Here is a 27,673-nt window from a genome sequence, read left to right on the forward strand (position 1 = left end):
TGGTCCGACCTCCGTAGGCAGGGAGAGGACTGAGGGTGAGGGTCGAGCATGATCTGAGGCAATGTGCTGCTCAATGCCTCAACAGCACCCCACATGGTGGCCATGAGCCTGAGCTCTGGCACGGACAGTGCAGCACTCCACGAGCTGCTGTTCCCACCCACTGAGCAAGCATGATTTAACAGGACACCCTGGTCTAAGCTAAGGGCTGTCATCTCACTCCACTACAGTCACAGCTCCCAACTGCCTCAGCCAGGGGGTGCACTCATAACCAGCCAGCCCACAGGGGCACAGCCCTTCCTCCTCCAAGTTCACAGGTCTACAGCCCAAGGCTTGCCAAGGAAGGTGTGCCCGGATGTCCCCTCTGCTCTCAGCCAATGTAGCTGATGCTCCTTGGCCCTGGCCCACAGGATTCATGGCCCTGGCAGCCTAACCTGGCCCCCAGTCTCTGTGCCCACCTCTGGTCTCTGGAGGAATCAGCTCATAGACCAGAGCCCTGAGCATGTGGGAAGAACAGCAGAAGTGCTGGGAGAAGCTGTCATTCAAACAGTGCCAGAGGCTGGGCTGGGGCAAAGGACACATCCTGAGAATCCCCACCAGCCACAAGAAGAAATCAGACATGGCCTTCAAGGCCATGATGCAAGAGGCTTCGAGAGACGCAACCCAAGCATGTTCCAGTATGGGCCGGTGTGAGGGTCTCCATGTGGAGAGATCAAACACACTCTGACACTCGTGTCTGTGGCATCGTGGCACCTGAAGAAGGCCAACCCTCCACCTGATCACTCCAATGAAAGCTGATGGTACCCATCGCCTTTTAGTGACAACAGGAAAAGTACTCACTCTGGGGGTTGCTGGCAGAGTCCTCACCAGGGCACCCTTCTGTCGGACCATCTCCAAGAAAGCAAAGCAGTGCGGGCAAGGACTAGGGGTTTGTGACAATGGAAGGTGGCCTTGTGTGCTTAGATCTCGTGTCACAAGTTCATAGAAATATTTAAAGAGCTTTTAAAAATTAAACAGATTACATCATTTGATTTTTTACTTTGTTTATAGTGTTTTCTGCCATGTAAACTTTTAAAATTTTTATATAGTCAAATTTATCATTTTGTCTTCTATGGCTTCTAAGGCTTTGTGTGCTACTTAGAAAGGCCTCTCTGAGATGATAAAAAATTTAATGTTAAAAAAATAAATAGCCTAAAGACCTGGAAGCTCTGTATTCTAGGTCTCACTACATCTAGGACCCAGGGTGGGGTCTTGAACAAAGCCCCTCCCTTCTCGGCCTCAGTCTCCCTGGCTTCTCCAAGGATCTTCCAGTTTGGTGTTCTATTATGTGGACTCTAAAGAGCCCTCGATCTGCTCTGCAACACACCAAACCACATGGCAGGCCATCATGGCTACATTTCTGTGGGTTCAAAAGCCCTGAACTGCCCTGCAGCACCTGGTCACCTCCATGAGCTATGCCTGGCTTAAGACCAGGCCCACACAAGATCCCCAAGTTGGTTGGCAAGGCACAGATGCCCATTCCAGAACCTCCCACACTTTGTCAGTCCTCAGTGTCTCCACTCAGCTCCCCGCCACCCAAACATCCCAGAAGCAAAGGCTTGGCCAAACTCATTGGTACTCAAACATAAAGAAATAGGAATACTGGTAGCTCTCTGACCAGCCCCAGGCCAGCACCTCACATATCCTTAAAGTGCCCCTGATAATACCCCTCAAGAAAAGAGGGCAGGTGCCTCTCCTCCCCACAGACAGGACCACAGCATGGAGAGGGTGACCAGCTCTGTCCAAGTCCCTCGCTGGCATCAGCAGAGCCGGGAACACAGCGGCTGTTTCACTGGAGCTAGGTTCTTTTCCCGTACCAAGCTGCCTCAAATGCAGGGCCGAAGCTGGTGCAGCCCTGTGGTGACAGGGGCACTTCTGATACTAGCAAATAAGAGGAAAAGGGAGGCAAGGGAGTCCAGTGCACTCTTGAAACCAGCCTGGATTTGTCCCATAAAAGGCTGACTGGCAGACCTCAAGGAAAGGCTCAGCCACATCCCAAACCAAGCATCTTGTCTACCGCCCCCCCCACAAAAGGAAGATGGGAGACATGGGCCCCAGCGCTCCCCAGATGGAAGGCAAGGTCCCAGCCAGCAGAAATCCAAAAGAGAGACGAGTCCTCAGGGCCTGATTGCAGATGGGGAAATAAGGCCGCAGGCCACCCAGCCTGGTCTCTGCACGCTGAGGGGACAACAAGATGAACCCTGGGACATGTGGCTTCCAGAGTAATTTTCCTACAGCAACTGCTACAGAACTAACCACTCAGAAATTGATTCCATTTAGGGGATGAAAATTTTTTCCAGTGCTTGAATAAAAGGGAGAGCTTCATATTTAATCCATTTCCACACCCCTTAACAATAAAACTTATTTAAAAGGCCCATGAATATGTAAATGTTGTTTTAAATACGGAAATGCAAAACATGCAAGAAAACAGTCTGGGTGTGAAATATTAATGGCATTTCATCTTGCTGAAAAAAGACAACACAAGCTGGCTGAAGTGGCAGGTTGAGGAACCCCCGGCTGGCAATGCCAGGTCAGCTGGACGCCGGGCCCTGCTCAGTCAAGAGGACCAGCGCCTGTGCCCAGAGAGCTCCCCTGAGGAGGAAGCGCCGTCAGTCCTGCCGCGGGCATGCAGAGCCTGGCCTCAGCCCACATCCACCTTTGCCCTACGGAGGCCTGCCCAGGCTCGCCTTTGCTCCTAGAACTCTGCTATTCCTGACCCGCCGCTGGCCAACACTGCCTGCCACCACTTCTTGGCCACCTCTGCTCCGTCACACTCCCCTCCAGAGCCACAGGGACCAAATCTTGTGTCCTTGCCAGCACAACCTCAGACTGCACAAGCTCCACCAGCACGTGTCTGCCCCTTGCCTCCTCCTGGGCAGAGCGTGCTGAAGGAGCACCAGAATGAGAGCTGAATCCTTCCCCACCCAAGCCAGGGTCAGGAGATCCCCGTGAGGATGGCATTCTCTCCCCAGGTGACAGAGCAGGTGAATCTCACAGACTCGGGAAAATCGAGCACAGGGTAACCTCCTGGGTCAGAGGCAGGGGGACTCGACGGCAGGCCACGCTGGGCAGGAACTCACCCAGCACAGTCCCATCCAAGGCTCAGAACCTTCAGGTCTCCGTGTGGAGCGAAGGGCCTGGAGGTCGGCCAAAGACCTCAGCTGGCAGGTCCTGCGGTGGGCTACACACATGCCACCTCCAGGTAGCAGCACACCTGGTACGTCCACTGAAAGTGAAGGCCCCAAAAGCACGAGGCTGATGACCCCCAACACAACAAGGCCAGTTTTCTTACAGAAAATCCTGCCACCCTCCCTCCAGGGAGCTCACACGACTTTAAGGACCTTCTTGCAAGGTACTGACAGGAAAAGGAGTAACAAGCCCTCTCTCCACTTGACAGATTAAGAAACCAAGGCATGTAGAGTAGTTAAGTTCTTAGTACTCAAACTGTGGTCTCCGGACCAGCAATGTCACCATCACTGGCAGCTTGTAGGATATACAGACCCTTGGTCCCTGTTCCAGACCTGCTGAACCAGAACCTGCATTTGAAGACCAACAGATGCTTCTTTACACTTCCTGAGCTGGAGAAGTGCTGGGCTAAGGGACTATTCAGAGATTATCCCATAGAAATCACACAGCAGAGAGGAGCGAAAAAACTCCCCACTCCACAATGGAAGCTGAACTCAAATGTTACCTCTGGGAAATTAAAAACACCCAAGTACCAACGGCAGCAATGGACTCCCATATACATCTCCCAATTTATCCTCAAGAAAAAGCCTGTGAGAAGGTACCGTTCTCCTGCATCGAGGCACAGGCCGACTGTCCAGCTTGTCTGAAGGCTTCATCTCTAAACAGCACATCCCCATACCCAGGTCCCAGGCTCTGCCCCCACCAGAGCTGCTCATCTAAACCACCCTTTTTCCAGCAGCCACCCCGGGCACTGCCAGGTGCAGATCGCACAGCCAGGAAACCCCTCAATGTTTGCCAGTGAGCCCAGACTTCCCTCTGTACCCCAGGATGGACTGGATTCTCTCCTAGGATTGAGGGGGGCTTGGTCTCAGGGGCAGAAGCCAGATGGTTACAGTCTGGAAAATGAGAGTAACTCAGATCCCAGGTTCAAGCTGGAAGAGCCGTCAGTGCTGAAGGTGTGTGCCCACCCTAAGAAGTGCAGTATTGGCGCCCTGCCTCGATGTGCCCGCCCTGTGGGTCTCACCAACATTGATCAGGAAACAACTGGAAGACCCAGAAAGCGCTGCTTAAGGGGAGGAAAGTGGAAGCCCGTTCCCAGGGAAGCACCTGTGAAAGACATCCATGCACCTCCAGTTCTTTCAGCCTCCGTCCTTGTACTGTCCTCCCCACCCCCACCCTCCCCTCTCCCCCCACTCTCTCTAATTGGCCACAGAATTTATAGGCTTGGTGACAGTACTCCCACTGGGGAGGCCATGGAGGAGGTTGTGAGGACCGGCCAGTGGAAGTGGCTTCAAATGCTGCCGGCACCACCTCACGTCCAAACACGGGCACTGCAGGCAGGTGCCAGTGCCCACCAGGCCTGATGCCTGAGAACGCCAGGGTCCCTCCATTCAGCCACAACTGTCACAGGTGTTCCTGGGTTCTCTTGTTCCTGCTAAGTCCCAAGCAAGAAGGGAAGAGGTTTGAGAACCAAAGTGATGGGCAGACTTAAGCAGATGGCCAGGAGTCCCTGGGCAGATCCCAGGGGCTGTGCCCACACTGCAGTGTCCCAGATAGCAGCAGGGGAGGAGTTCTGCCGCCGGCCCCCAGGCACAACAACACAGGCGCACTTGCTCAGCCCCGACCACCCCAGGTAGACCTCACGCAGAAAGGCTTGCTCCTAACGTCCCCTCGAGTGACACGGCTTTGAGGCACCAGCCATAACTCCTCCCACACGTCACCAGTGAGGGAAGGAGACAGACTCTGATTTCCTGAGAGGCACGTGTCAGCATGCGTGTGCCAGACACTAGACATGGGGCAGGAGCCCACTGGGCAGTCACCAGCCTCCTGAAAGGGCCTGTTCCACAGCTGGTAACCAATATAGGCTGCCTTCTACTGAGCGCTCACAGCCGGGCCAGGTGCTCGGACCTTGCGTGACAACCACCACCCAAGGAAGGAGGCACTGTTGTCACCCACATTCCGGAGATAAAGAAAACGAAGCCTTTGTAGCAAGCCCAGCCTCACACAGAGGCTAGCACCATGGCCAGAGACGTGCATCCTGTCTCCCCAGTTCTCTATCTCCTCGGGCAGCAAGGCGCCCCCTGCAACAATGCAGACACCGTCCACCCCTGCCCGGGGGACTGCTGGCAGTCAGCCCAGGTGCAAAGACAAGGGGCAGTCGGGGACAGGGCAGGACCCAGGTCCTCCTGGGACGGGCCCTCAGAGCCTCACAGGAGGCCCTCCATCTGCACGCACCTCAGGGCCTGCTGCAGTTTGTGCCCTGGCGGTTCTGAGGAGACCACAGCCGAGGTCTGAGGGCCCATGAAGCACATCCCTCCTGGGACAGCCCCGAGCTGGCCCGCATGGCAGGGTAAGACTATGGAAGGCAGGGCAGGCACTCAGATGCAAACGCTCGCCCTCTTTGTCAATGTCCCACCTCTGGGTCATCACTTATGCTATTTTGTGGTTTTATTTTTACTGTTTTTCACAATTCTAGCCAGATCTAACTCAAAAGCTACTTCTTCCAAGAAATGTTCCCTGATCTACTTTGTAACCAGAAAATAAATACATGTCTCCCCCTGAACAAACATCTGAGACATTTCAGCGCTTCCACTGTTAGTGTGCGTGAGGACACGTGCGCATGCACTCACAAGTGTGCACACACCCAGGCCCTCCGCACGGGTCATCTGTCTGTTCTCCTCCACAGCCCGCCGCACCCCGTGCACAGTGCACAGTCCACCCACGTGTATGTCACACTTGGTAAAGCGGCCGAGCGCTTGTCAGAGCCGTGATCTCGATGACACCACCCACCCGCTCAGAAGGACGCTGTCATAGCCGTGCTGAGGAGAACATGGGCAGTCTCCACCTGGGCTCCAGGCACAAGCCTGCAGCAAGAACCACCTGCCTGGGTGCCATCGGAAGGACAGTCAGATCACTCATCACTGGGGTACGAAGCCAGACAGCAGTTTCCTCACTAGCGGGACTCTGCACAAACCTTTCTCAGCAAGGCTTCTGCCGCAGCGGGAGGCCGAGCAGACACACGTGAAAGCCAACAGGCGCCGCGGCCAGGACAGGGTGTCAGCAGCCAAGGAGACCAGTGCCAGGCCAGGGGACCAGTGCCAGGCCAGCCGGAGGAGTCAACTCAGCCACCTCAACTGCTGCCGCACTGGGTCAAACAGGAGACCAAACTTGGTGGGGGGAGCCATGATGAACTGAAAGAGAAGACATGAAAGCGCCAGTCCATCCTCCACAGGCACTCCAGAACGACACTCCATCCGCCTGTCCCCAGTCCCGGTCGGGCTGTGGTGAGGACACAGGCACTCCAGAACGACACTCCATCCGCCTGCCCCCAGTCCCGGCCGGGCTGTGGTGAGGACACAGGCACTCCAGAACGACACTCCATCCGCCTGCCCCCAGTCCCGGCCGGGCCAGGGTGAGGACACAGCCACTCCAGAACGACACTCCATCCGCCTGCCCCCAGTCCCGGCCGGGCTGTGGTGAGGACACAGGCACTCCAGAACGACACTCCATCCGCCTGCCCCCAGTCCCGGCCGGGCCGGGGTGAGGACACAGGCACTCCAGAACGACACTCCATCCGCCTGCCCCCAGTCCCGGCCGGGCCGGGGTGAGGACACAGGCACTCCAGAACGACACTCCATCCGCCTGCCCCCAGTCCCGGCCGGGCCGGGGTGAGGACACAGGCACTCCAGAACGACACTCCATCCGCCTGCCCCCAGTCCCGGCCGGGCCGGGGTGAGGACACAGGCACTCCAGAACGACACTCCCTCCGCCTGTCCCCAGTCCCGGTCGGGCCGGGGTGAGGACACACGCACTCCAGAACGACACTCCATCCGCCTGTCCCCAGTCCCGGCCGGGCCAGGGTGAGGACACACGGACTCCAGAACAACACTCCATCCGCCTGTCCCCAGTCCCGGCCGGGCTGTGGTGAGGACACACGCACTCCAGAACGACACTCCATCCGCCTGTCCCCAGTCCCAGCTGGGCTGCGGTGAGGACACAGGCACCCACAGAGCCATCACACTGCCTCCCCTCATCCCCTGCTCAGGGAGTGAATAGCACATCTTGGGGGAGAGAGAAGACATTTACCATTCACTCAACAAATACTACCGGGCATCGATTTTGTGCCAAGCATGCAATGCCCAAAGCCCCTGCACTCTTACGGAGTTTACATTTTAATAGGGAGAAATACACAATAAACATCTCAATCAGCCAATCAATAAACAAATGTGTCCGATTAGTGCTATGAAGAACATGGAAGCAAAATCAGGAGGAAAAGGAGCAGCTGACAGCACGGGGAAAGACGGCCTCTCCCGCAAGGTGACACCTGGACAGAGACAAGGTGAGGGAAGGACACACACCGGTGTCTCAACAGGACCAAGTGCAGAAGCCCTACATCAGGGAGCATGCTTGGAATGTTCCAGAACCGAAAACAGCCATCTGACCTAGCAGATGAGGTGAGCAGAAGACTGAGGGAGGTGAAGCCCCAGTCACAGGGTGGGGTGACAAGGGGGGTGAGAGTGGCAGGGCCCCACAGCATCAACAGACCACAGCTTTCCTTGCAAGTCAAACGGAATGCCCTGGAAGGTTCTGTGCATCCAAGTGACATGAGCTGACAAAAAGGCCCCTCTTGCCACTGTGGGGCCCTGGTGCAGACAGACAATGCTAAGAAGAGGGCCGACCATGGGGATAGATCAGAAGCAGAGAAAGTGGTCAGGGGCTAGCCTCAGAATCAGGCAGATGATGCTGGCTAGCGGTGGGGCAGGAGCAGTGATTGGATTCTGGGTGTACTTTACAGGCAAAGCCAAAATAACCTCCTTGTGGTTTAAATGGGATATGAGCAAGACGAGAGGGTGGGAAGGCCCGCATGCCCAGAGCACTGGTGGCATCCTTCACTTCTAGCACCTTCCTCCCGCGTGCACCCACTCACTCCGCACTGAGTGTCTCCTTCATGTCATGAACCGTGCTCTGGCCAGAATCACAGTGGGGAAAACAGTAGCCCAAATATAGTGCCCACCCTGATGGAGACAATTAAACTAAGAAGTGTATGATGAAGGTAAACTTAACTACACAATACATAATCCAAAGGGAAGCCTAATTTAAATGGGAGTCAGCAAAGGCCACCTGAGAAATTAAAATTCAGCCAAGAGCTGAACTCAGTGCTGGTGCTAACAGGGAGACAGGAGAGGAGGGCGCAGGCCAAGTCGAGATGGGGTTGGGGTCCGGAAGCTGAAGGAGGACTGACGCGGCAGAGGCAGGGAAACAGGAGATGGTGAAACGAGATGAGGCTGGAGAAGTCAGGGGGCCGGGACCCCAGGGAGGAGTCAGCTTTTATTCCACGGGAAATGGGGAGTCACAAAAGGGCCTGGGGTGGGGAGCAGTACGATCTGATTTCCATTTTATAAGATTCCCACAGACAGCTTTGTGGAAGTGGATGGCAGAGCGTGCAAGAGTGGAAAATAGTGACACGAATTCTTGTCATCTGGAGGAAAAATGGTAAGTGACGGAAGAGAGGTACAGATTCACGAACACACGTGGAGCAAAGAGCTAGACCGCGTCAAGAAGAGCGAGCACCCACTTGCAGGTAAGGCCTAAGACAGAGGAGCACTGGCCCTGGGCCCTGAAGGACGCGTGCTGGGACCCGGGGCACACACACAGGTCTGCAGCGGAGAAGCAGGGGATGGTAACAGCAGGCATTCGGAGCATGGGGGCCTCAGTCTGACTCTTCATTCATTAAACACTTACCGAATCAGCACCAAGCCCATGCTGGACATCAGAAGTACAATCTTGAATGTACAGAGTCCAGACCTCAAGCAGCTCCCAGTGTAGCTGAGGAGAGGGACAAGGGTGGACAGGGACAAAGGCGTGAGCGCTACGGCAGAAGAGAACCCCACGTCGGAGGAGATCACTCCTACCTACATTCAGGGCAGCTGGGGGGCTTCACACCAAAAGGCTTCCTTCCGGCTCCAGCCAGGGCTGCCAGAAAGTGTCACCTTCCTCTCCACAGTGGGGGCAAGGCGAGCAGCACAAGCCCATGAAACAGCTCTGGCGGTCCGCTCAGTAGAAGACAGGCAGACCAGCAGGACCCCTATGCCCAGGAGGCTGATGGGGCTCTCCCCCTAGGGAGCTCGCACACAGCAGCTGCTGGCACAAACCTTGCAAAGCTTTCAGCAGGCGCCAGGCTGAAACGCCAACACGGGTGGAGGGCAGGGTCGCAGATAGCCCAAAGTCCTGCCAGGAAATGGGCAGACCCAGAGCTGCCATCCACTGCGCTGACCAGACAGGGCAGGTGACTGAGTGGAATAGCAGAGGAAGGGTGTTAAGGAATGGGAACCGGATTGGCACCTAGAAGGCGGTGAGTTCTGATGTTCCAAGATCTTCATTACCACAACAGGATGACAAAGTTGTCGATGATGCTGCTAACAAACAATAGCAGCAGCTACCATGTACTGAGAGCCGACTACTGGTCAGGCACTGTAATATGCGACTTATGTATGTGATCTCAGTTAACAGAGACAGAGACAGAGACAGGGTGAAGAGAGATGCTCAAGAATTGTTCACTGTGGTATGCGGCAGAGCTAAACTTTGGACACTGGTCTAAGGTCACGGTGCCCAATATGGAAGCCACTAACCAATGTGACTGTTTAAATTACAGAGGCAGTTCTTCACTCACACTAGCCACATTTCAAGCGCTCAGTAGCTACACGTGGCCAGTGGCTACTGCACGGAACAGCACAGACACAGAACACTGCCAACATCACAGGAAGTCCTGCCAGACAGTGCGATCTATGCCAGACAGATGGCCCACCTACCCCAGACAGACCGCGTGGTCTAAAGCGGAAGCCTGGGCTCTGGCCTCTGCACTGAAGCAACCAGCCAAGGAAGGCGGCCACGAGTGCTACCTCTCAGAGAGACTCCACAGGGCCCTGGGAGACAGTGAGGGTACGAGTAAAATTGAGGCTCCAGAAAGGGTGGGGCTTCCTCAAGACACCACAGCCATAAACGGAAGGAAGGTGCAGGGATGCAGCTACAAATGTGAGCCCCTGACGCTCCAAAGATGTGTGTGCCTGCTGGGGGTCATTTCTTCCCCTCTCCTGGAGAGAGACATACACGCTTCTCAGTGCTCCTCCCATGGCCAGGACATAGCGCTCGCACCAGGACTCCAGAGCCACATGCCGTGCAAGCCGTTGTGACCAGCACCAGCTGGGGGAGCTCAGCCTGGCCTGAAGAAGAGGCTTTGTGGTCTGGACCCACCAAGCTCACAACCAGCGTGTTCCACCGTGTCCTTGGAACTTATGCACTGCAGCAGACTGCCACTAAGGAATGCGTGGAGACAACCCATTGGACACAGGCTGATTCGACACCTGCCAAAGCCCATTTACATCGAGTGGCGCTAAGAGCCAAATGGATAGGCAAGGCCTCGGCTCTCACCACTGAAAACCCCTGGTGCCCATTCTTGCAGGGACAGTAACTGGCTAAGAATGAGGCCTGGCGCGGGGACTGCCCAGCTCAGGGGCAGGGTGGGCCATGGTCATCGCCCACTCACAGGCCACTCCTCTCCAGGACAGAAGGAGACAACTCTCCACAATGGATTCTCTGCAACAGGCAACCACAGTCCATGGCCTCCATGCTCTCCCTGCAAAACACAAGCTTCTTCCAGGGAAGACAAAGGGACAAGTGGATGTGGCAGGGTCCCCCCAGGATGCACGAGTCATCTTGGCAGGAACCTGAGGCAGAACTCAGCTGTGGCCCAAGGTCAACACCACAGTGCAGACCCCCCCTAGGGTCTCTGACTCCCAATCAAGACCACCCAGGTGATCACTGAGCCCCTGGGAGCCTGCAGAGGTGGAGCACCACGAACAGTAGACATAGCACAGAAGGATGAGCTCCAGCCAGCCCAGCGGGCGGTGAGGGTCAGAGCGGCACCACTCTTGCCCTTCAGCAAGCCTGTCCAGAGCCCTGACGACCTGCGCCTCTGCCAAACCTGACTTTCACTCGTGCTCCAGCACTTCCAAGCTGGTGGCCCTGTGACCAGCACAGCACAGGCAGCATCCCCACAGGCCTCACACCATCCACCTGTCTCAGTCACTGTGTGTATTCAACCTCCGATGGTTCTTTCCTTCGTTCTTTCATTCCACACTCACTCACTGAGCAGCGCATTGGACCAGCCTTCTTCGAGGTCCAGGAGCTTACACGTAGGGAGAGAGAGCACAGAAGGAGCACAGCGAAGGCAGGAATGCACAGGGCCACTGTAGACAGGGCAGTCCAGGATGGCCTCACTGACCAAGAAACGTCTGAGCACAAATCCCAAGGAAGGAGAGGCCAGGCCGCACAGGTACACCTGAGAGAGGAACGTTCCAGGCAAGGAGAACAGAGGCCCAAGTTCTAAGGGCAGGACGCCAGGTGGACTAGAGCCAGCTCTCGCTCCCACTGCCCCAGAATCATCTGTGTCAAGATCCTGGACTTCCACACTGCTCTAGCATCCCCACTTGCCTTGTCAGCATGGGCCATGGGCAGAGTCTGCAGACTCCAGCTACACCCTTCCCTGTCTTGAAGGAGACGTCTTCCTCATTTAATCTCCAGTCCAGATCTCTAACCCGATTGCAGACTCGATGGCCAACGACCAAGATTCACTTGGTAGTCTGACGGGCTTCATAATATCATCACATCCAAAACTGAATTCCAGGTTCCCTCTGCCTTCACCTGCTCTTCTGCTATGTTCTCCATCCACATAAGAGGCAAACCCATCATTTCATATGCTCTCCCCAAAACCTCACCCATGTCTTTTTCTCTTACCTGTTGTACCTGATCCAGAGCAAACTCTGCCATGTCTACCCTTCACACATACCCACAGCTTCAACCCCTTCTGGTCTTCTCTGGCCAGACACAGGAGACACACTTTCTCACCCCTAATGAGCCGACTGGGAAACTCACCACCGCCATGCCCTGAACTGTCCCAGAACTCACACTTTCCCAGGTACCTTGAAAATGATGACAATGACAACAACGATGACGACTGTAATAAGCAGATAATGATTTGCTCACTGTGCCAGGCACCAGTTGGAACGCCTTACAGAGGTTATTTTACTTAACTCTCACGGCAGTCCTACAAAGTTATCACCATCATCATCATCTTGACAGGCGAGGCAGAGGAAGGCCAATTAAACTGTCCAGGGACACAGAGCTCCTTGGCAGTGAGACCAAGATCCCAACACAGGCAGCCTGTGCTTACACCAGTCAGAGCTTCCAAACCCTCACCTCATGTCAGGCACAGCATGAGAGCCACGAGATGCAGAGAATAGGTCCCTCGTCATCATGAATCTTCCACACCCGCCGCTGGCCTTGCTGGACAGCTTGAGAGCACTATAACTCACACAGACACAGGGTGACAAGGCCTACTTACATTCCAAGATGGTTTGAGAGGACAGCCCAAATGCTTTGGACAAACAGCGGGTAAAGAGCCACATTAAAAATTATGACTGTCATGCTGACCTTAACTCACCCTTGGGAGGCGACAGGAAAACCCATCAACTGGGTAGATGCCAGGAAAACACACCAGCCAAGGGCATACCTCCTCTGAGATGGGCAATGAGGGTGAAGATGCTCATTCCACCCATTTATGCCTGAGTCCCCTTCACTAAACAACAACAACTCTCTTCCCAACATCGCCCATAGCCCCAGGCATCTGAGGAGGGCAGCAGCGGCCCGGGCCGAGGCACCAGGAAGCTGGCAGGGGCGTCCAGGAAAAGACCTGCTGGCCTTCTACAGCAAGACCATGATGCCAGGTGCTTCGGGGCTTTTCAACCTCTGATGACTTGAGGCCAAGGGCTCTTCTGAGACATCTACAGCCAAGAGGAGGCAAAATGTGATCTTTAAAACAAATTGCAGGGCCGGCCCCGTGGCTTAGTGGTTAAGTGCATGCGCTCCGCTGCCAGCAGCCCGGGTTCGGATCCCGGGCGCGCACCGACGCACCGCTTCTCCGGCCATGCTGAGGCCACGTCCCACATACAGCAACTAGAAGGATGTGCAGCTGTGACATACAACTATCTACTGGGGCTTTGGGGGGAAAAATAAATAAATAAAATTATTAAAAAAAAAACAAAACAAATTGCAGTGATTAGGGCAGCCCAGAGCTAGAGTGTGCTTCTGGGTGTGAACAAGCAGCACTTGAAGGTTGACTGTACAAAGGGACTCATCAGCCTAAGAGCCGGGCCCAGCCAGCGGGAGCACACAGTGCACAGCAGCACCAGCCAGGCTGATTCTTCTAGTGGCCACGGCAGAGACTCGATGAGCTCCGCCGTATCCACGTCATTCAGTGGCTTCTTTTCACTCACTTCTACAGGGTGTTCTACCTTAAATCTGCATGCAGGAAGGGGACCTGAGGCTTCACACAAGCGGGCTGCCCCTTAGCAATGCAGCGGGCCCTGACCCAGTCTCCACTGCAGCAGAGAAACAGTGAGAAAGGGCCCTCTCCACAGCCACGTCGAATGCTTCTCAGGGATGTGGGCGCCATCTCAAGTAACCATGTGCAGCACTGAAGACGACAGAGATGGATTCAAATCCTGTGTCTACAACTTCTTAGCTGTCTATCCTAGCGCCCAGGTTTCTCTGCTGTACAACAGAGGATAACAGCAGCACCCACCCTGGAGCTCTCAGGGGAGGCCCCATGGGAGGCACTCAGCACTGAGCCTGGTACAGGCAAGCACTTGATAAACACACATTGCTCCCGCCATCACCACCAACGCCACCACCATCACCGTGCTTACAGGGGAGAAACCTGGGTCCTACAACCTGGCAGGGTCCTGAGAAGCCCCTGCTCACTCCAGCACCTACTCTCCGAAGTGAGGCCTTTATTTCCAGCAAAGCAGAGAACCTGGACGTCACAGCCCCACATGTCCCTGCACAAGGTTCCCAGTCCTGGTGCTTCAGCACTCCTCAGAGCACGTCAGCCCCTTACCCATCAGACCCTGGAAGACAACAGTGTGGCCGTGGTCTGAGCTACAAGGCAAGGCAGCCTCCCCCATGGCCTGGCCCTCAGAGTCCCCTGGCTCTACCAACGGCAGGGCTGTGAGCAGTGCACGGGGTGTGTGGGTCCCAGAGACCCCAGGTTGCTCATGAGGGCCCAGCAAGGGCAGATGGGCTGCACACCAGCATCATATGAGCACTGTATGGAGAACAGGACACACCCGGATCTGCCCCCAAATCCTGAATGCTCATGTGTCCTAGGCACGCAACCACAACGAAGAGTATGAGCCTTAAGGAACCGAAACCGAAGCCAGGGCAGCAACAAAGGAAAGAAGCTTCCCTGTGCTGTAAGTAGACTCTTGTCCAGAGGCACTGACAGGCCGGTTCACACCAGTGATCAATGGGGCCCCTGGTGCTGCCCAAGGATGGCGACCAAAGAGAAACACACAGAGAGAACTTGGCCCGACAGCTTATGACCCCTCCACCGGAAGGGCATGCCGACACTCAGCTGCCCTGAAGATGCCCTACAAGCTGCCAACCAGAACTCTGCCCGACCCCTGGCTCCACGAGGGCAGAGGACTCGCCATATCACACCATCACATCATCCGGCGATCCCTGGGTCCTACTGGATGCCAGGTGCTTTATCACCACCTCACTTCATCCACAAAATGCCCTACAAGACACTAGCCCCATTCTGACATACGAAAAAGTTACAGAAATGTACTTAAAGCAACCAAGTCCATCACTACCTGCTGGAAGGAGGAGACACCACTGCCTCCTGCAATTTGGAGGGCTTAGGAAAGTTCATGCCTCTGAAAGCCCCAGCCCCAGTTTGAGGATGAGGCACAGGCCCAGCACCAGGCTCCCAGCCCACTGTCAGAAGGCACAAACATTAAGGAAGGTAAAAATCCCAGCCAAACAAATGGTAGAGTGTAGAACCAGGACTCTCCAGTAACAAGGTAGGGAAACACTCTCCTCTGCTCCAGGCACACAGCTGGAAGTATGTCATCTTATCTCCCCAGTGAGGCAGGTGATGGCTTGTCCACTCAGCTTCTGTGCATGCGGGACACTTTTTCCTTCGCCTTGTTTCCCACAAAGTTTGTACGAGACCCTCCCTTGGCTGCTACCCCTCGTTCAGTACATGGTAGGGAAGAGGGTCAGATTCTGTCCTGAGATGAACTGGAACGCAATGATGGCCGTAATGATGGAGAGAGGCCGATGCAAACCTAAGCTAAGGCAGCAACAGTGCGACTTCAGTGGAGGAGACAGACGCCAATAAGACACGCTTGGGAGACAAAAACCACAGCACCTGCTCTCAGGCATGGGCTTTGTGGGGTGCTGGAACAGGAATGCCCTGTGAACTCGCAGGACTCATCCCCCACCTACCTGGGCACTAGCTGCACCGCTTGTTCTCACCTCTTGCCAAGGTGCCTCTTCCCATCTAACCTGAATTTCTGCTTAACTGCCTTTAAAGAAGTGCAGAAATGAAGTCAGTTGTTCCAACCTCACAAGGTCTCCCAGCCCTCCACAAAGAAGGTCACTATCAACGGCGTTGTCATTTTGCTGCCTGTGACAACAGCAGCTGCCCACACCCCTGCCAGCTCGAATGACACTGTACACACATCTCCTCTCTGTTCTGGTCAGCAAGGGCCTCAAGGGCCCAGGATCCCAGCTCCCCGCCACCTCCCCATAGGGGCTTACACATAAATCTATTATAGATGAATGAGGCAGGAACTGCCCAACAGCTCCTTATTGTCTGACGCCTCAAGAACATTCCTGGACTTCTCTGCGCCCATTCTCTCATCTGGAAGAGGGAGACCACAGTAACGGTCTCCTCCATGGGGTGCTGTGAGACGAAATGAGACAATGCATGTAAGCACTGAGCTCGATGCCTGCAGGCACCCGTCCCACAGCAGAGGGGAAGACAGAGCTCTTTCGTGGGTGCTCGAGACTCACCCTTGTTCCAAGAGGTGGCTGCATCAGCTCTCAGAAGGAACCCAAGGGTCCTGAGAGGTGGACGATTGCCATTAGTCACGCAGACCACCTGCCCACCGCAGAGGGCTTCTCCCTGAGGCAGAGTCCATTCCTCAGCCAATCCCGAAAAAGAGATGAGATGGCTGAAGCCACATTTATGACTACAAGAAAAGCCGCCATCGGGCACCTGCAGATGGGAGTTATTTCTTCCTCATGGTTCTCCGGATATGGGGGCTGATCTTCCTGCTGCTGGTCAAAGCAGGTAATTTTACAAAGAACCTCACAGTTTGGCGGGAGAAAAATGCAAACAAGTTCCCTTTTCCGTAATAGTTCATTCTGTTTCATATTCAAAGTAAAATGAAGAGGATTGCCTGGAAAAATGTTAAAGCTTTAATTTCAATCACTTTTAATGCCCGTTTCATCTAACAGTAGCTCTGAAAGCAAAAGGCAATCTTTATCATTTGAGGTTTTTAAACTAAATTGATGTGATTATGTCCAACATTACCAGATGCTTTTAAAAGCCAATTTTCAAAGCAACATCAGCCCCCAAAATAAGAAAACCTTCCTTCTGGCTACTAATAAATTATTAAAATGGTATCTCCACAAGTGGATGAGGCTGTGGCAGATAATCAATGGCCAACAGGCTGGCTCCTCACAGACCCGTCCAAACCACCAATCGGTCAGTTCATGCGGGGCACCCAAGGGCTCCCATTGTGGTCACCTGCCTCTCAGCCTGTCCCTGAGCCCCTTGCTCACTGGAAGAGCCCGACCTCACTCAGCTGTCCAGCTTCCTCAAGTGGGAACTGGACTAGTTGAAGCTCGTCATGGAATCCCATCCTCTGTGGGTAACTCGTCTGAAACAGGCATCTGACCCCATTTGGGCCACCAAGGCCTGAGAGGGAATCTGCTGGCAGTGGGGGACCCACAAAAGGTTTCCTTGTTCCAAAAAGGAGACCCAAGAAAGAGGCCCCTCCTTTCTGCCTGTGGATGTGACACCCAGAACTTGGGCAGCCCCCCTGCCTGGGCACCAGAGAATGGCGATGACAGCCTCCTCGAAGAGCCCAGGTGTAGTTTCATAAGAAATAAATATTTGGTCTGTGTCCCCATTCTTGGCACAGACCTCCTAACCCTTGGGATTTCCAAGGTGAGAGGAGCATCTTTCGTTATTCATAACAAGCCCTGAGTTGATGCTAATGAGGTGACTCCTGGGGGCCCCCGACAGCTCCAGATGGGGGCTGGACACCAGAAGAACCAAAAGGAGAGGGCTGGAACTTCCAGCTCCACCCCCATCTCCAGGGAAGGGAGAGGGGCTAGGGATTGAGTTATTCACCAACAGGCAATGACTTACTCTAGCGTGGAAACTCCGTAAAAACCCCTGAACCACTGGGCTCAGAGAGCTTCCCAGTGGGTGGGGTGCCCAGAGAGGGCATGGAAGCTCTGCACCACCCCATATCTCACCCATGCATCTCTTCCATCTAGCCATTCTGACTGCACCCTTTATAATAAACCAGTAACCATAAGTAAAGCGCTTTCCTGAGTTCTGTGCATCGTTCTAGCCAATTATTGAACCTGGTGGGGGTGATGGAAGGAAACCTCTGAATTTGTAGTCAGACAGAAATGGGGAGGGCAGCCTTGTGGGACTGAGCCCTTCACTTGTGGGATCTTTGCCGACTCTGGGAGTTGGTGTCAGAATGGAACTGAACTGTTGGACACCCAGCTGGTGTCAGAGAGCTGGAGAAGCAGTGTTGGAACACATACCACGCGTTTGGCATCAAGAGGAAAAACCTAACACCAGGCCCTGGAAGGAGCCACGCAGCTGGACTTCCTGCCGGGGAAGGAAACACATTCCCTCCCTGCTAAATCGGGGGGTAAGGTTTTCCTGTTATTTGTAGCAAAGGCGTCCTGGCTGCTCTGTTACTCTCTGTAGACCTTGCCTGAGTGCACAAGCCTATACACACAAACATCAGACACTTTTCCCCGGGGTCCAGGTTTCCACACCATCAAGGGTTCACTGGGAGCCCACGCCACAGCAAAGATGAAAAATCCTTTCTCACAGACCCACACAGCAGGAAGCTAGCCGACCAGGGATCCAGCGGTGATCTGGCACACCGTTGGGATGACAGCATCATGCCGCCTCAGCTGAGTCTCACTGCCACACGGCAGGAACGTGGGGCACCCTGCAGCCCTAGCACCTGCCCACTCAGGCTAAGGCCGACAGAACAGCGAAGCACAGCTGTTCCCAAGCCAGGGGCACACACTCACCGGCCCCCAGCTTTCCAAAACAGAGTTGTCCCTGTGAACACACAGGCCGCCAGGCCTACCTGCTGGTGATGGAGTTGTTCCTGTCCTTCAGGGCAAGCTCTCGCTGCTGCAGCTCAACAATGAATCTGGAAAGGTCTTCAGGGGTCCTGTGGGATCAAGAACACACACTCAGCATCAGTTGTTTCCTGGAGGGGGACCTGGTTCTGCACACTAGATGGCCGCCAAAAGCCATGCCAGCAGCTGCTGATTCACAGACCCGGGATAAGTCAAGTCCTGTGCCCTGTTCCCAGGGCCGTATCTGCGGCACCATGCACTCACCACCTCCTGGGTTCAACCCTCAGCCCACCCCTAAGCTATGGCAGAACGAGAAAGTTATTTTTATAAGCCTTGATTTTATTTCACCTGTGGAAATAGGGTCAATACGTAACAAACAGTGTCACTATGCAGAGGACATGAAACGTTTAAAAAGCACCTACCAAGTCCCTGGCTCAGACGAGGTGCTCCGTACACTTCAGTTTCCTTTCCTCCCTTCTCCTTCCAACCCACACGTAACAGCAGCAGCAATAATAACAGTGAGAATAACAGATGCCCATAGGTACAATGGTGCTTTATAATTTTCAAAACTATTCCAGATTAATTACCTCAGTTAATGCTCAGAGCAACCCTGTGGTTTATTGTTTCCACTTTACAAATGAGAAAACTGAGACTCAAATGGCTGGTTCACAGGCCACTCTGCTTTGAACAGCACTGAACCTCAATCTGAACCCCATCCTCTAACTCAGCACCGTATCTTAGGAGAACACACACCAAGAATGTCTCTGAGAGACTGAAAGAAATATTCAGTGGGGTGTGCACACTCCCCAACACACACATACGGCACGCACGCTGAATGCTCCCTGCATGAAGGGGCCAAGAGGTGGGTGAGCTCAAGGCCTGAGGACTAAGCACAGAGCCGCATGGGGCACTATATGAGGCCCGCAGCCTCACCCTACTCCCATTTAGGGAACAACCACTCCATCACAGTGGTCAGAGGTCCACCTTCCGTCCACTAGCCCAGGGGGCCGTGACCCAAGCTACACCAACCAGATGCACACTCTGTGGAACAAGAGTCCTACGTAAAGCTACAAAGCAGGTGGGTCCTGGTCACCGTGGTGCTCGAAGGTCCTCTTCCTGGCCTCCAAAGTCACCACAGTGCTGGCTTCCAGGGGTGCTCTCAGGCCTCAGGTGCATCCTGGGAGCACCACCCCACACCCAGCAATAAACCTCTTCTACTGAAGTCAGCAGTGGGCACCTGGAGGCACATTTTAACCAAGGACCCCGCAAAGAAACCTGCTTAAAACCCAACCTCAAGTCCACGCTCCACAAACCCTGCAGGAGCAGACCCCTGCAGCCTCTCTGCCTCCCGCTGGCCTTCCCTCCACCCCATTTGCTCCCCAAAACTCTGTGTCAGGCAACCCTGTGCTTGCAAAGCTCTTCCCTTGGTTTTCCCAGGGCTAGCTCTTCTCAAAAGAGAGGGCTTAGGAAAAACATCCCTTCCTTGAAGAGGATTTCTCCATCAAGCCCCCAAGACACTCCCTACCCCATCACGGCACTGCCGAGGCCCACCTCGCTGGTGATTAGTATAGGGGTCTCAGCGTCTGCCATCACTAGAAGGTGAGCTCCCATGACCTCTGGCTCATTGGCAGTACGTCCTGAGAGCCCAGCACAGCCCAGAGACAGAGCAGGGCCCCGCATAACTCCTCACACCTGGGCCTCTGCCGTCACACTCTTCCGTCGGGTAAGTCCGTGCTCTCTCCCTTTCAGATCACCACACAGAGGCCTTCCCTGACCACCAAGGAAAGGCCCCTCTACTGGACATCTGTGAGGATGTGGCCTCAGTGTGGAAGGAACCGGGAGGCACCGTGCAGAGATTTCCACCCACACTCCTCCCTAAATACAAGCGGGCTCTGCGGATGAGAAAATGGTTCCGTTGAAAAGATGCTTCTCAGTAAAAGGCCTCTGAGAAGCTGACATCTGGGAAGTGTGAGCCAGCCTTCAGCACCACTTCCCACTCTTCTCAGAGCTTCCTGCGGCTTTCCAACCTCAGGGAGTGAAAAATACCAGTAGGAAGATAAGTAAGCAAAATAAACAAATCCTTTCGAGCCAAGAGAGATTGTTTTCTGTAACGTTGTAAAGAGATACTTAAGCTGTTTTGTATTTTTCTGTTACTTAGTCAAAGGGGTATGCAAACTGTTACTAATCAATGAGAAGATGTCTTTAAAACAATAAACAAAACATCTTGCATGTCCACATGTGCAAGGTCCTCCAGCCCCCGTGGGCCAGCACCAGCCGACGCCATGTGGGAGAAGCAGACGGATGCTGCAGAGGGTGAGAGAGGAAGCACGACCCTGACCGCCCTCTTCCTCACTTCCCTGCCGGGCTGGGCCGTGTCCACTCAGACCTGAAACAGTGGGAAGGGCCCATGGAGAGGCAGCTGCCAGGCAGACAGCCACCAAGTCGCGGGGGGTTCATCTAACTGAGATGCGGCTCTCTCTCAACAAGGGCAAGTTGCCCACAATACCCTCCAAGTAGAAGCCTTCCTGGAATCTGGAGAGCAATCAGCTTGTGACACCAATTTAAAAACAAGACTCTTGCCCTGAGGTACAAATCAGCCCCACAAAGCCCGAGAGCCAGACTCACTGTTAGCCAAGGCTCTCCAACCTCCTTTGAAGTGAAGATAATTTGAAATATAACAATTTAATAATGAGAAAATTGGGAACAGTTCAAATGAAGAGAAAAATGAACTTATTATGCTATCCTTCTGAAATGCTCTACTCCCACTGATGCCTCGGGGCATCGGCATCTTCTTGTGACACCTGCCCAGACCAATGCACACATAAGGTGCCACAGGGCCGCCCACAGCACACGTGCCACACCCAGGATGGCCTGAGTCTCATACATCCTTCCGTTTAACGCTTCACAGAGGCCATCAGACACTCGAACAGTTTGGAACTTTTCAGCAGCCATTTCAACTTAGCATCAAGGGCCTGGCTCCATGTTCGCATAAACCAAGCAGGAACTGTCTTGCCTACATTCTCCTATACTCCTCCTTTCCCACGAAAGAAGACCAGCCATGCAAACACATGTCCACATACCTGAGGAGCAAGACCTCAAGGCATGTGCCCTCTGAGTTTGTGCCACCCCTTCCGGAGAGGGTGGAGAGAGCTGCTTTCCCTGAGACAGAAGGGGGTGGGACAGCTGGGGTGGGTCACCCCCACACAACCAAAGAGCAAGTCTACACGCCTTTGGACGGCCACAGCAAGTCTGGCTCGCACACCACTGAAGGCGAGCTCTCCAGCTGGCTGGTTCACAGCCACACCCTGGACCCAGATCCCATGTGCCATCTTTCAGATACACCACCCTCTCTGGCAGAGTGAGGACTCGAAGCTGTACAGCTTGCCTTTCTTGTGGGCCCAATTCCAGAAGGCTAAACTGCACAAGCCAGGACGCCCACTTCCATTCTCACTTCAGTCCTGTCCCAGCAGCTGCTGGAGGGAACACAGCAACTGGACAACCTTTCCCCTCATGGCCTCTTGGGCTGAAAAACCTGAGGCAACTACTTCGGCTGAATCAAGACTCAGGTGTCCAGTCATTCTTGCTAGCCATGATGTTTCAACTTCTCCTAAAAAACACAAAGCCCAGTAAGCTAGATGACAACACTCAAGAATTTCACATCAGACCAGTTTATTCCACCCACAGAGAAGAGAAAGGGCAGGAAATCTTCAAAGGAAAAACAGACGAACTAACTGCAGAAGACTGGAGTCAAGTCACAGCTCAGACAGCTCCAGGCTGACCCGCCAGCTCGACGAGGCTTCCTTACGCTCATTTCCACAACCCCAGACCTAGGTGCAGCGCAGCACTGCCACCTGACGACCCCTTGCACACCCATTCATTTCACGGAGCAGAAAAAGACAGATATCCAGGTACACAACTCAATCCCGTTTTCACACTGAGAATGGGAAACAAGGACAAAACATAGGTGACAGTGAAACTGATGTAAATGAGGAACACAAGTGTCAATGAGAAATAATTATTAATCAATACACTGCATGGCGTGGAATTCTGTTCACCCTTAGTGCTGCAGTGTTGACCAGAAAGAAAACATTCTGTTGGAGGAGTGAAGTACATGAGCTTTAGTTAGAATGGTTTCAGAATGTCCCACATGAGAAAAAGACAAGACAGTACAGTGGTTTTTGCCAAGTGTGGACACTCCTGAGGCCACAAGAGGGGGTGAGCCAAGGGTGCGGTGGAGTTTGATCAAGCGGGGTGGGGGCCTGGCAGTCCCTGCACCTCTGCGGACATTAACAGCATTATCATGCCTGCAAAGGAAGTGGGCGAGTACTGGGGACCACAGGACTCACACGTTAACCTGGTCCCCCTAGGGCACGGATGAGGAGGAATTCAGGAGGTGTCTGGCCCACCAGCGGACTCGACCACAGGTGGACGCGCATGTCCCCAAGGCCCCGGCCAGTCAGCACCTCGGGGCCTCCACGCCGGGAGGAAACCCAGGTGCTGGGAGATGGAAGAGCTTACTCGTCTGGTGCGGTGGTTCCCGTGACCTGGCAAGTCAAGTTGCTGTCCTGCCCCAACGGCCCAAGGATGGCCGGGCCGCCCAGGAGGACGAGGTAAGAAAAGCCACCAAAGTGGGAATCCACACCTGTCGACCAGCAACTGTACTTCCAGGAACACACCTCAAGGAAGCGACCAGGGACGAGCGCCACAGATGGCTAAGGAGGCATCGTGGCACTGTTTGCTTTTAATGGTGGTAAAATACATGTAACATAAAATTTACCATCTTAATCATTTTTAAGTGTCCAATTCAGCAGCATTAAACACATTCACATTGTTGTGCAGCCATCACCACCACCCATCTCCAGGACTTTTTCATCTTCCCAAACTGAAACTCTGTCCCCATTAAACACTCACTCCTCATTCCCCTCTCCCAGCCCCTGGCACCCACCCTTCTACTTTCTGTCTCTCTGAATCTGGCTCCTGTAGGGACCTCATATAAGTGGAATCATCTAGTATTTGTCTTTTTGTGACTGGCTTATTTCACCGAGCATAATGCCCTCAAGGTTCACCCATGTGTGGTATGTGTCAGAATCTCTTTTTATGGCTGAAGAATAACCCATTGTACGGACAGACCCCATTTTCTTTACCCATTCATCCATCAGTGGACACCTGGGCTGCTTTCACCTTTTGGCCATTGTGAATAACACTGCTATGAATATTGGTTTACAAATACGTGTTCGAGTCTCTGCTTTCAACTCTTTTGGATATATACCCAGAAGCAGAATTGCTGGATCATTCCATTTTCAATTTTTTGAGGAACTGCCATACTATTTTCCATAGCAGCTGCACCATTTTACAGTCCTCATGTCACTGTTTTTAACATTAAAAAAAAAAAAAAAGCTCAACAACAGAAAACCAGTGAGTAAGTTCTCACAGCCATAACATGGGATACTATACACCCATTAAATCTGATGCTAGGCAAAAAGAGGGGCTACATGGTTGCTACAGACAGCAGAAAGCACAGAACATGGGAGGGCACACTCACTTCTGGTCAGGGTAGTGGGATCCATGTGGTTTTGCGGGGTGCGGCATCGTAAGGGGGTGGAGAGCGTCTAGAATAGTAAGAGTGGTCTGTGGACCATCTGCATCAGAATCATCTGGAATAATCTGAGACCATCCACTTCCACCGCTCAATCCACTGACCTGAAACCCCTGCAGCTAGGGCTCAGGATCTGCCAGCAAGTTCCCCGGTGGTTCTTACGCACAACTTAGAACCACCAACCATCTGCAGAAACAGAGGAGGAATCCAAGCGGTAAAAAAATCCTATGACTCTGCAGATCAAGTTCAAAAAACTCCCTGTGCCGTTAAGAAAACCACTCACTGGACATCTGACAAGGAAACATTCTCTGACGTTCTCTGTCAACTGGATGGACAGATATTAGGTTCCAGAATCTAGCCCAAATCTAAAAGAACCCAGAGGACAAGGCAGAGTCACTCAGCTACAAATATCATTGCAAGAACTCTGGAAACAAACACCTGAAATCAAGTGACTGCTTTGGCTACTCTCTAATAAAAGACTACCAGAATTCTTGGCAATTTGATACATAATCAAACATCTCCTTCGAAATAATATAAGGCTGCTATAAACAGGGCGGCTCCCCTGCACAGCTCCAGGGAGAGCCACTTCCACAGTTCGTGGAAATACTGTTTCTGAGACGAAGTCATAACACGGCAAAGTCGCTGCACACTCCCAGACAGGGGCTACTCCAAGCACTTACACATATTAAGCCTTCAATCCTTCCAGCTGCCTTACAAGGCAGGTACTATTATTATGCCCATTTTATAGACGGGGAAGCTGAGGCACAGAAGAGCCAGGCAGCCAGGCTTGGAGGCCACGCTACTGCGTCCAACAACTTCAAACTAGGTTTATAAAACAGGCCATACACACAATACCATTAAAACAGTCAGTGTAAGTGACAAGAGAAAGTATTTTAAAATGCTAACGTTTGTCTCTTTTTAACAGCAAATATACATATACATCGAAAAAAACAAAACCAGAAAATAAAGTTAAGTGCATTAGATTAAAAATATATCTGTGCTGGGCCGGCCCCGTGGCTTAGTGGTTAAGTGCACGCGCTCCGCTGCTGGCGGCCCGGGTTCGGATCCCGGGCGTGCACCGATGCACCACTTCTCCGGCCATGCTGAGGCCGCGTCCCACATACAGCAACTAGAAGGATGTGCAGCTATGACACACAAGTATCTACTGGGGCTTTGGGGGGAAAAAAATAAATAAAATTTAAAAAAATAAAAAAATAAAAAATAAAATAAAAATATATCTGTGTGGAGACAAGAATTGGAAGAAAATTTTTAGAACAAGCAAGAGTTGTATTACAGTCGCAGGATTCCTAATGTTTTCCATTTTTCAAAAAATTTCTATAATTTTGTTGTGAGAACTTTCTACAACAACCGTTTTTTTTTTTTAACTATAAGGTCTAGCTGTGGAAACTGGGGGCCACAGGGACCAGTTCTGACAAGGTGAGACCGTACATCATGCTCTATGGCTCACAAGTGGCTTTGTGGGCTATTCCCAAGAGGAGCTCCCAACCGTTGTAGTCCAGCAACCACAGGGAAACCACCGTGAGGACACCCTGAGACTGATGTCTGTCCACTGGCCTCGTACTGTCACAGAAGCCAAGTGTGGGAAGCTACCCACGGCTCCCCTGGCTTGATAATATCAGAAGGTCAGTCAGCACCCCCAGGGCCAGCTCTGCACAGTGCATGGGGACCTGAAAGACCACCCGTGCCATTCCAGAGGCCCAGGCCTCTTTCTCTTGTGCCCTGACCTACGGCAGAGAACAAGAGGCAGATGTATAAACATGTGTATACAGTATGTTATACATCATATGTGCACGTGCGTTTTCCTATCCACGCTCTCCAGGTTACACAGGTCTGAGAGCTGAGCACAAAGTCAGAGATGCGAGAACATCCTCCCAAGGTACAGCCAAGACACCTGGCGTGCTTTCACACAATCACCCCTCAAGTAAACGGTCAGTGCAGGAGGTACCAAGGAGGGACAGACAACCACGTGCCAAGCAAGAAGAAGGCACACAGGAGCGGGGACGCTGATTTCTGGGCCCTGAGGAGGGAGTTCATTTATTCAGAACTTAAAGACCACCTGGCCCTCGGGCAGGGCCCTGGCCAGCACTGCACACAGCAACAAGTGCACAAATAGTATTCTGCAGAAGCATGCCCTCCTCCTCCTGGAAGAGCCGGGTGAGCCGGGCTCACACAGGTGCTCAAGTGCAGTGTCTGCCTCCGTTCAGGCACCCAAAGCTGCACCTACAATGTATTTCTAGGCACAAAGAGAATCAATCAATGATATGTAGGTATATTTATAAAACAATTTAGAAGGATTCACCCCAAATGGATAGCGACGATACCTCCAGGTCAGGGCTGAGACTGGTGGTGGAATCAAAGGGATCTTTAACTTCATGTGCATTATTGAATTTCTTATGATGGGGATTCGTATGTTACATGTATAAGTACAAATGAAAACTAAGGAGCCCCTCCCCGCCCCAGCATGCTAACTATGAAAATGCCGCTGGAAACGCCCAGCTGGAGAAGCAAGGGAGCTGACAGAAGTTGGTGTTTCTCCAATGTGTGCTCAGCATGGGCCCAGGGCACTGGGGACCAAGGGAGAAGGGCATCTGGAAAAACAAGAGGGGACACACCAGGAGATGTCCTGGAGTTCAGGCACTGGGACTGCATCCTGCAGGAAGAGAGAGCCGCAGCCATGCACCACTCACCTGCCAGGAGCTCCAAGTGCGAGTGGAGGAACGTTCCTAAAGAGCTGTTGAATCATGAAGGATTATTAGACAACTGCAGCCTTCATCACACATCGAATCAAGGACCCGAGGCCAAAGTGCCTCCAACTGGTAGGAAGACTGTTTATTTTCCAGAAACCTCCTGACCTGCTGTGTGGCTGGAGCTACTCAGGGATGTTTACCAAAGGCACTCTGGGGATTAGGTAAACGCTCGTAACTAGCAGGAGTCGGGCCAAGTATCATCACAGCCCAAAAATAGCCCAAGCGCACTCCAACAGGAAGATCAATCCACCCTCAAACTTCACTTCACACACTGAAGTGGGGGAGGCCTTCAGAGGGCCTCAGGATCCTCCAACTGGAGATGACAGGAAAGTGACAGTTCCAACTGCAGCCCAAGCTGTGACAGCTGCTGTTTAAAACCCTGGCTTCAGCTGCAAAGCCTTTTAACTCTAACTGGTGGGCTCTAAAGGGGGAAAAAAGTCTTTTTGTTCAATCCACAGCTGAAGTTTGATTCAAACTCAGCTGTGAGCAGAACAGCAAGGCCTGGGGAGTTGAGCCCAGTGGTTTATTTTCAAGGTGAAGGCATTCCAGCCCAGAAGCAGCCATTCTGAGGCTCCTAATAGCAGATGCCAGGACTCATGAAGCCCAAAGTGCCAGTTTCAGTGGGTCTGAAAGACATGAGATCCAGAGGACGCCAATTTCTAAAGCGAATGAGATAGCAACAGCCACAAACTAATTAACAAACAGGAAACCTCAAGCTCTCTTCCAAGGAGCTACAGCTACTTTCCCGAGAACAGAAGCCCACAGGGTGCAGGCCACAGTCCAGAGGATGACTTCAGCTGGAGGGCCCTACAAGAGGGGACGAAACCCAAGCGAG

General features: G+C 53.1%; 1 protein-coding gene across 5 annotated transcripts in view; it reads right to left on the minus strand.

The window, feature by feature from the left end:
• Positions 1-27,673, minus strand: part of MAD1L1 (mitotic arrest deficient 1 like 1) — a 474,298-nt gene that overhangs the window by 372,677 nt on the left and 73,948 nt on the right. For all 5 annotated transcript variants that reach the window (XM_087417466.1, XM_087417465.1, XM_004440893.3 and 2 more), the window contains exon 10: positions 18,480-18,566. In XM_087417466.1, coding sequence (XP_087273592.1) covers positions 18,480-18,566 — 87 coding nt within the window. The remainder of the gene's footprint in view (positions 1-18,479; positions 18,567-27,673) is intronic.

This window comes from Ceratotherium simum, chromosome 26 (assembly GCF_057802395.1).
Source record: "Ceratotherium simum simum isolate JZ-2026a chromosome 26, ASM5780239v1, whole genome shotgun sequence".
NCBI classification, from domain to species: Eukaryota; Metazoa; Chordata; class Mammalia; order Perissodactyla; family Rhinocerotidae; genus Ceratotherium; species Ceratotherium simum.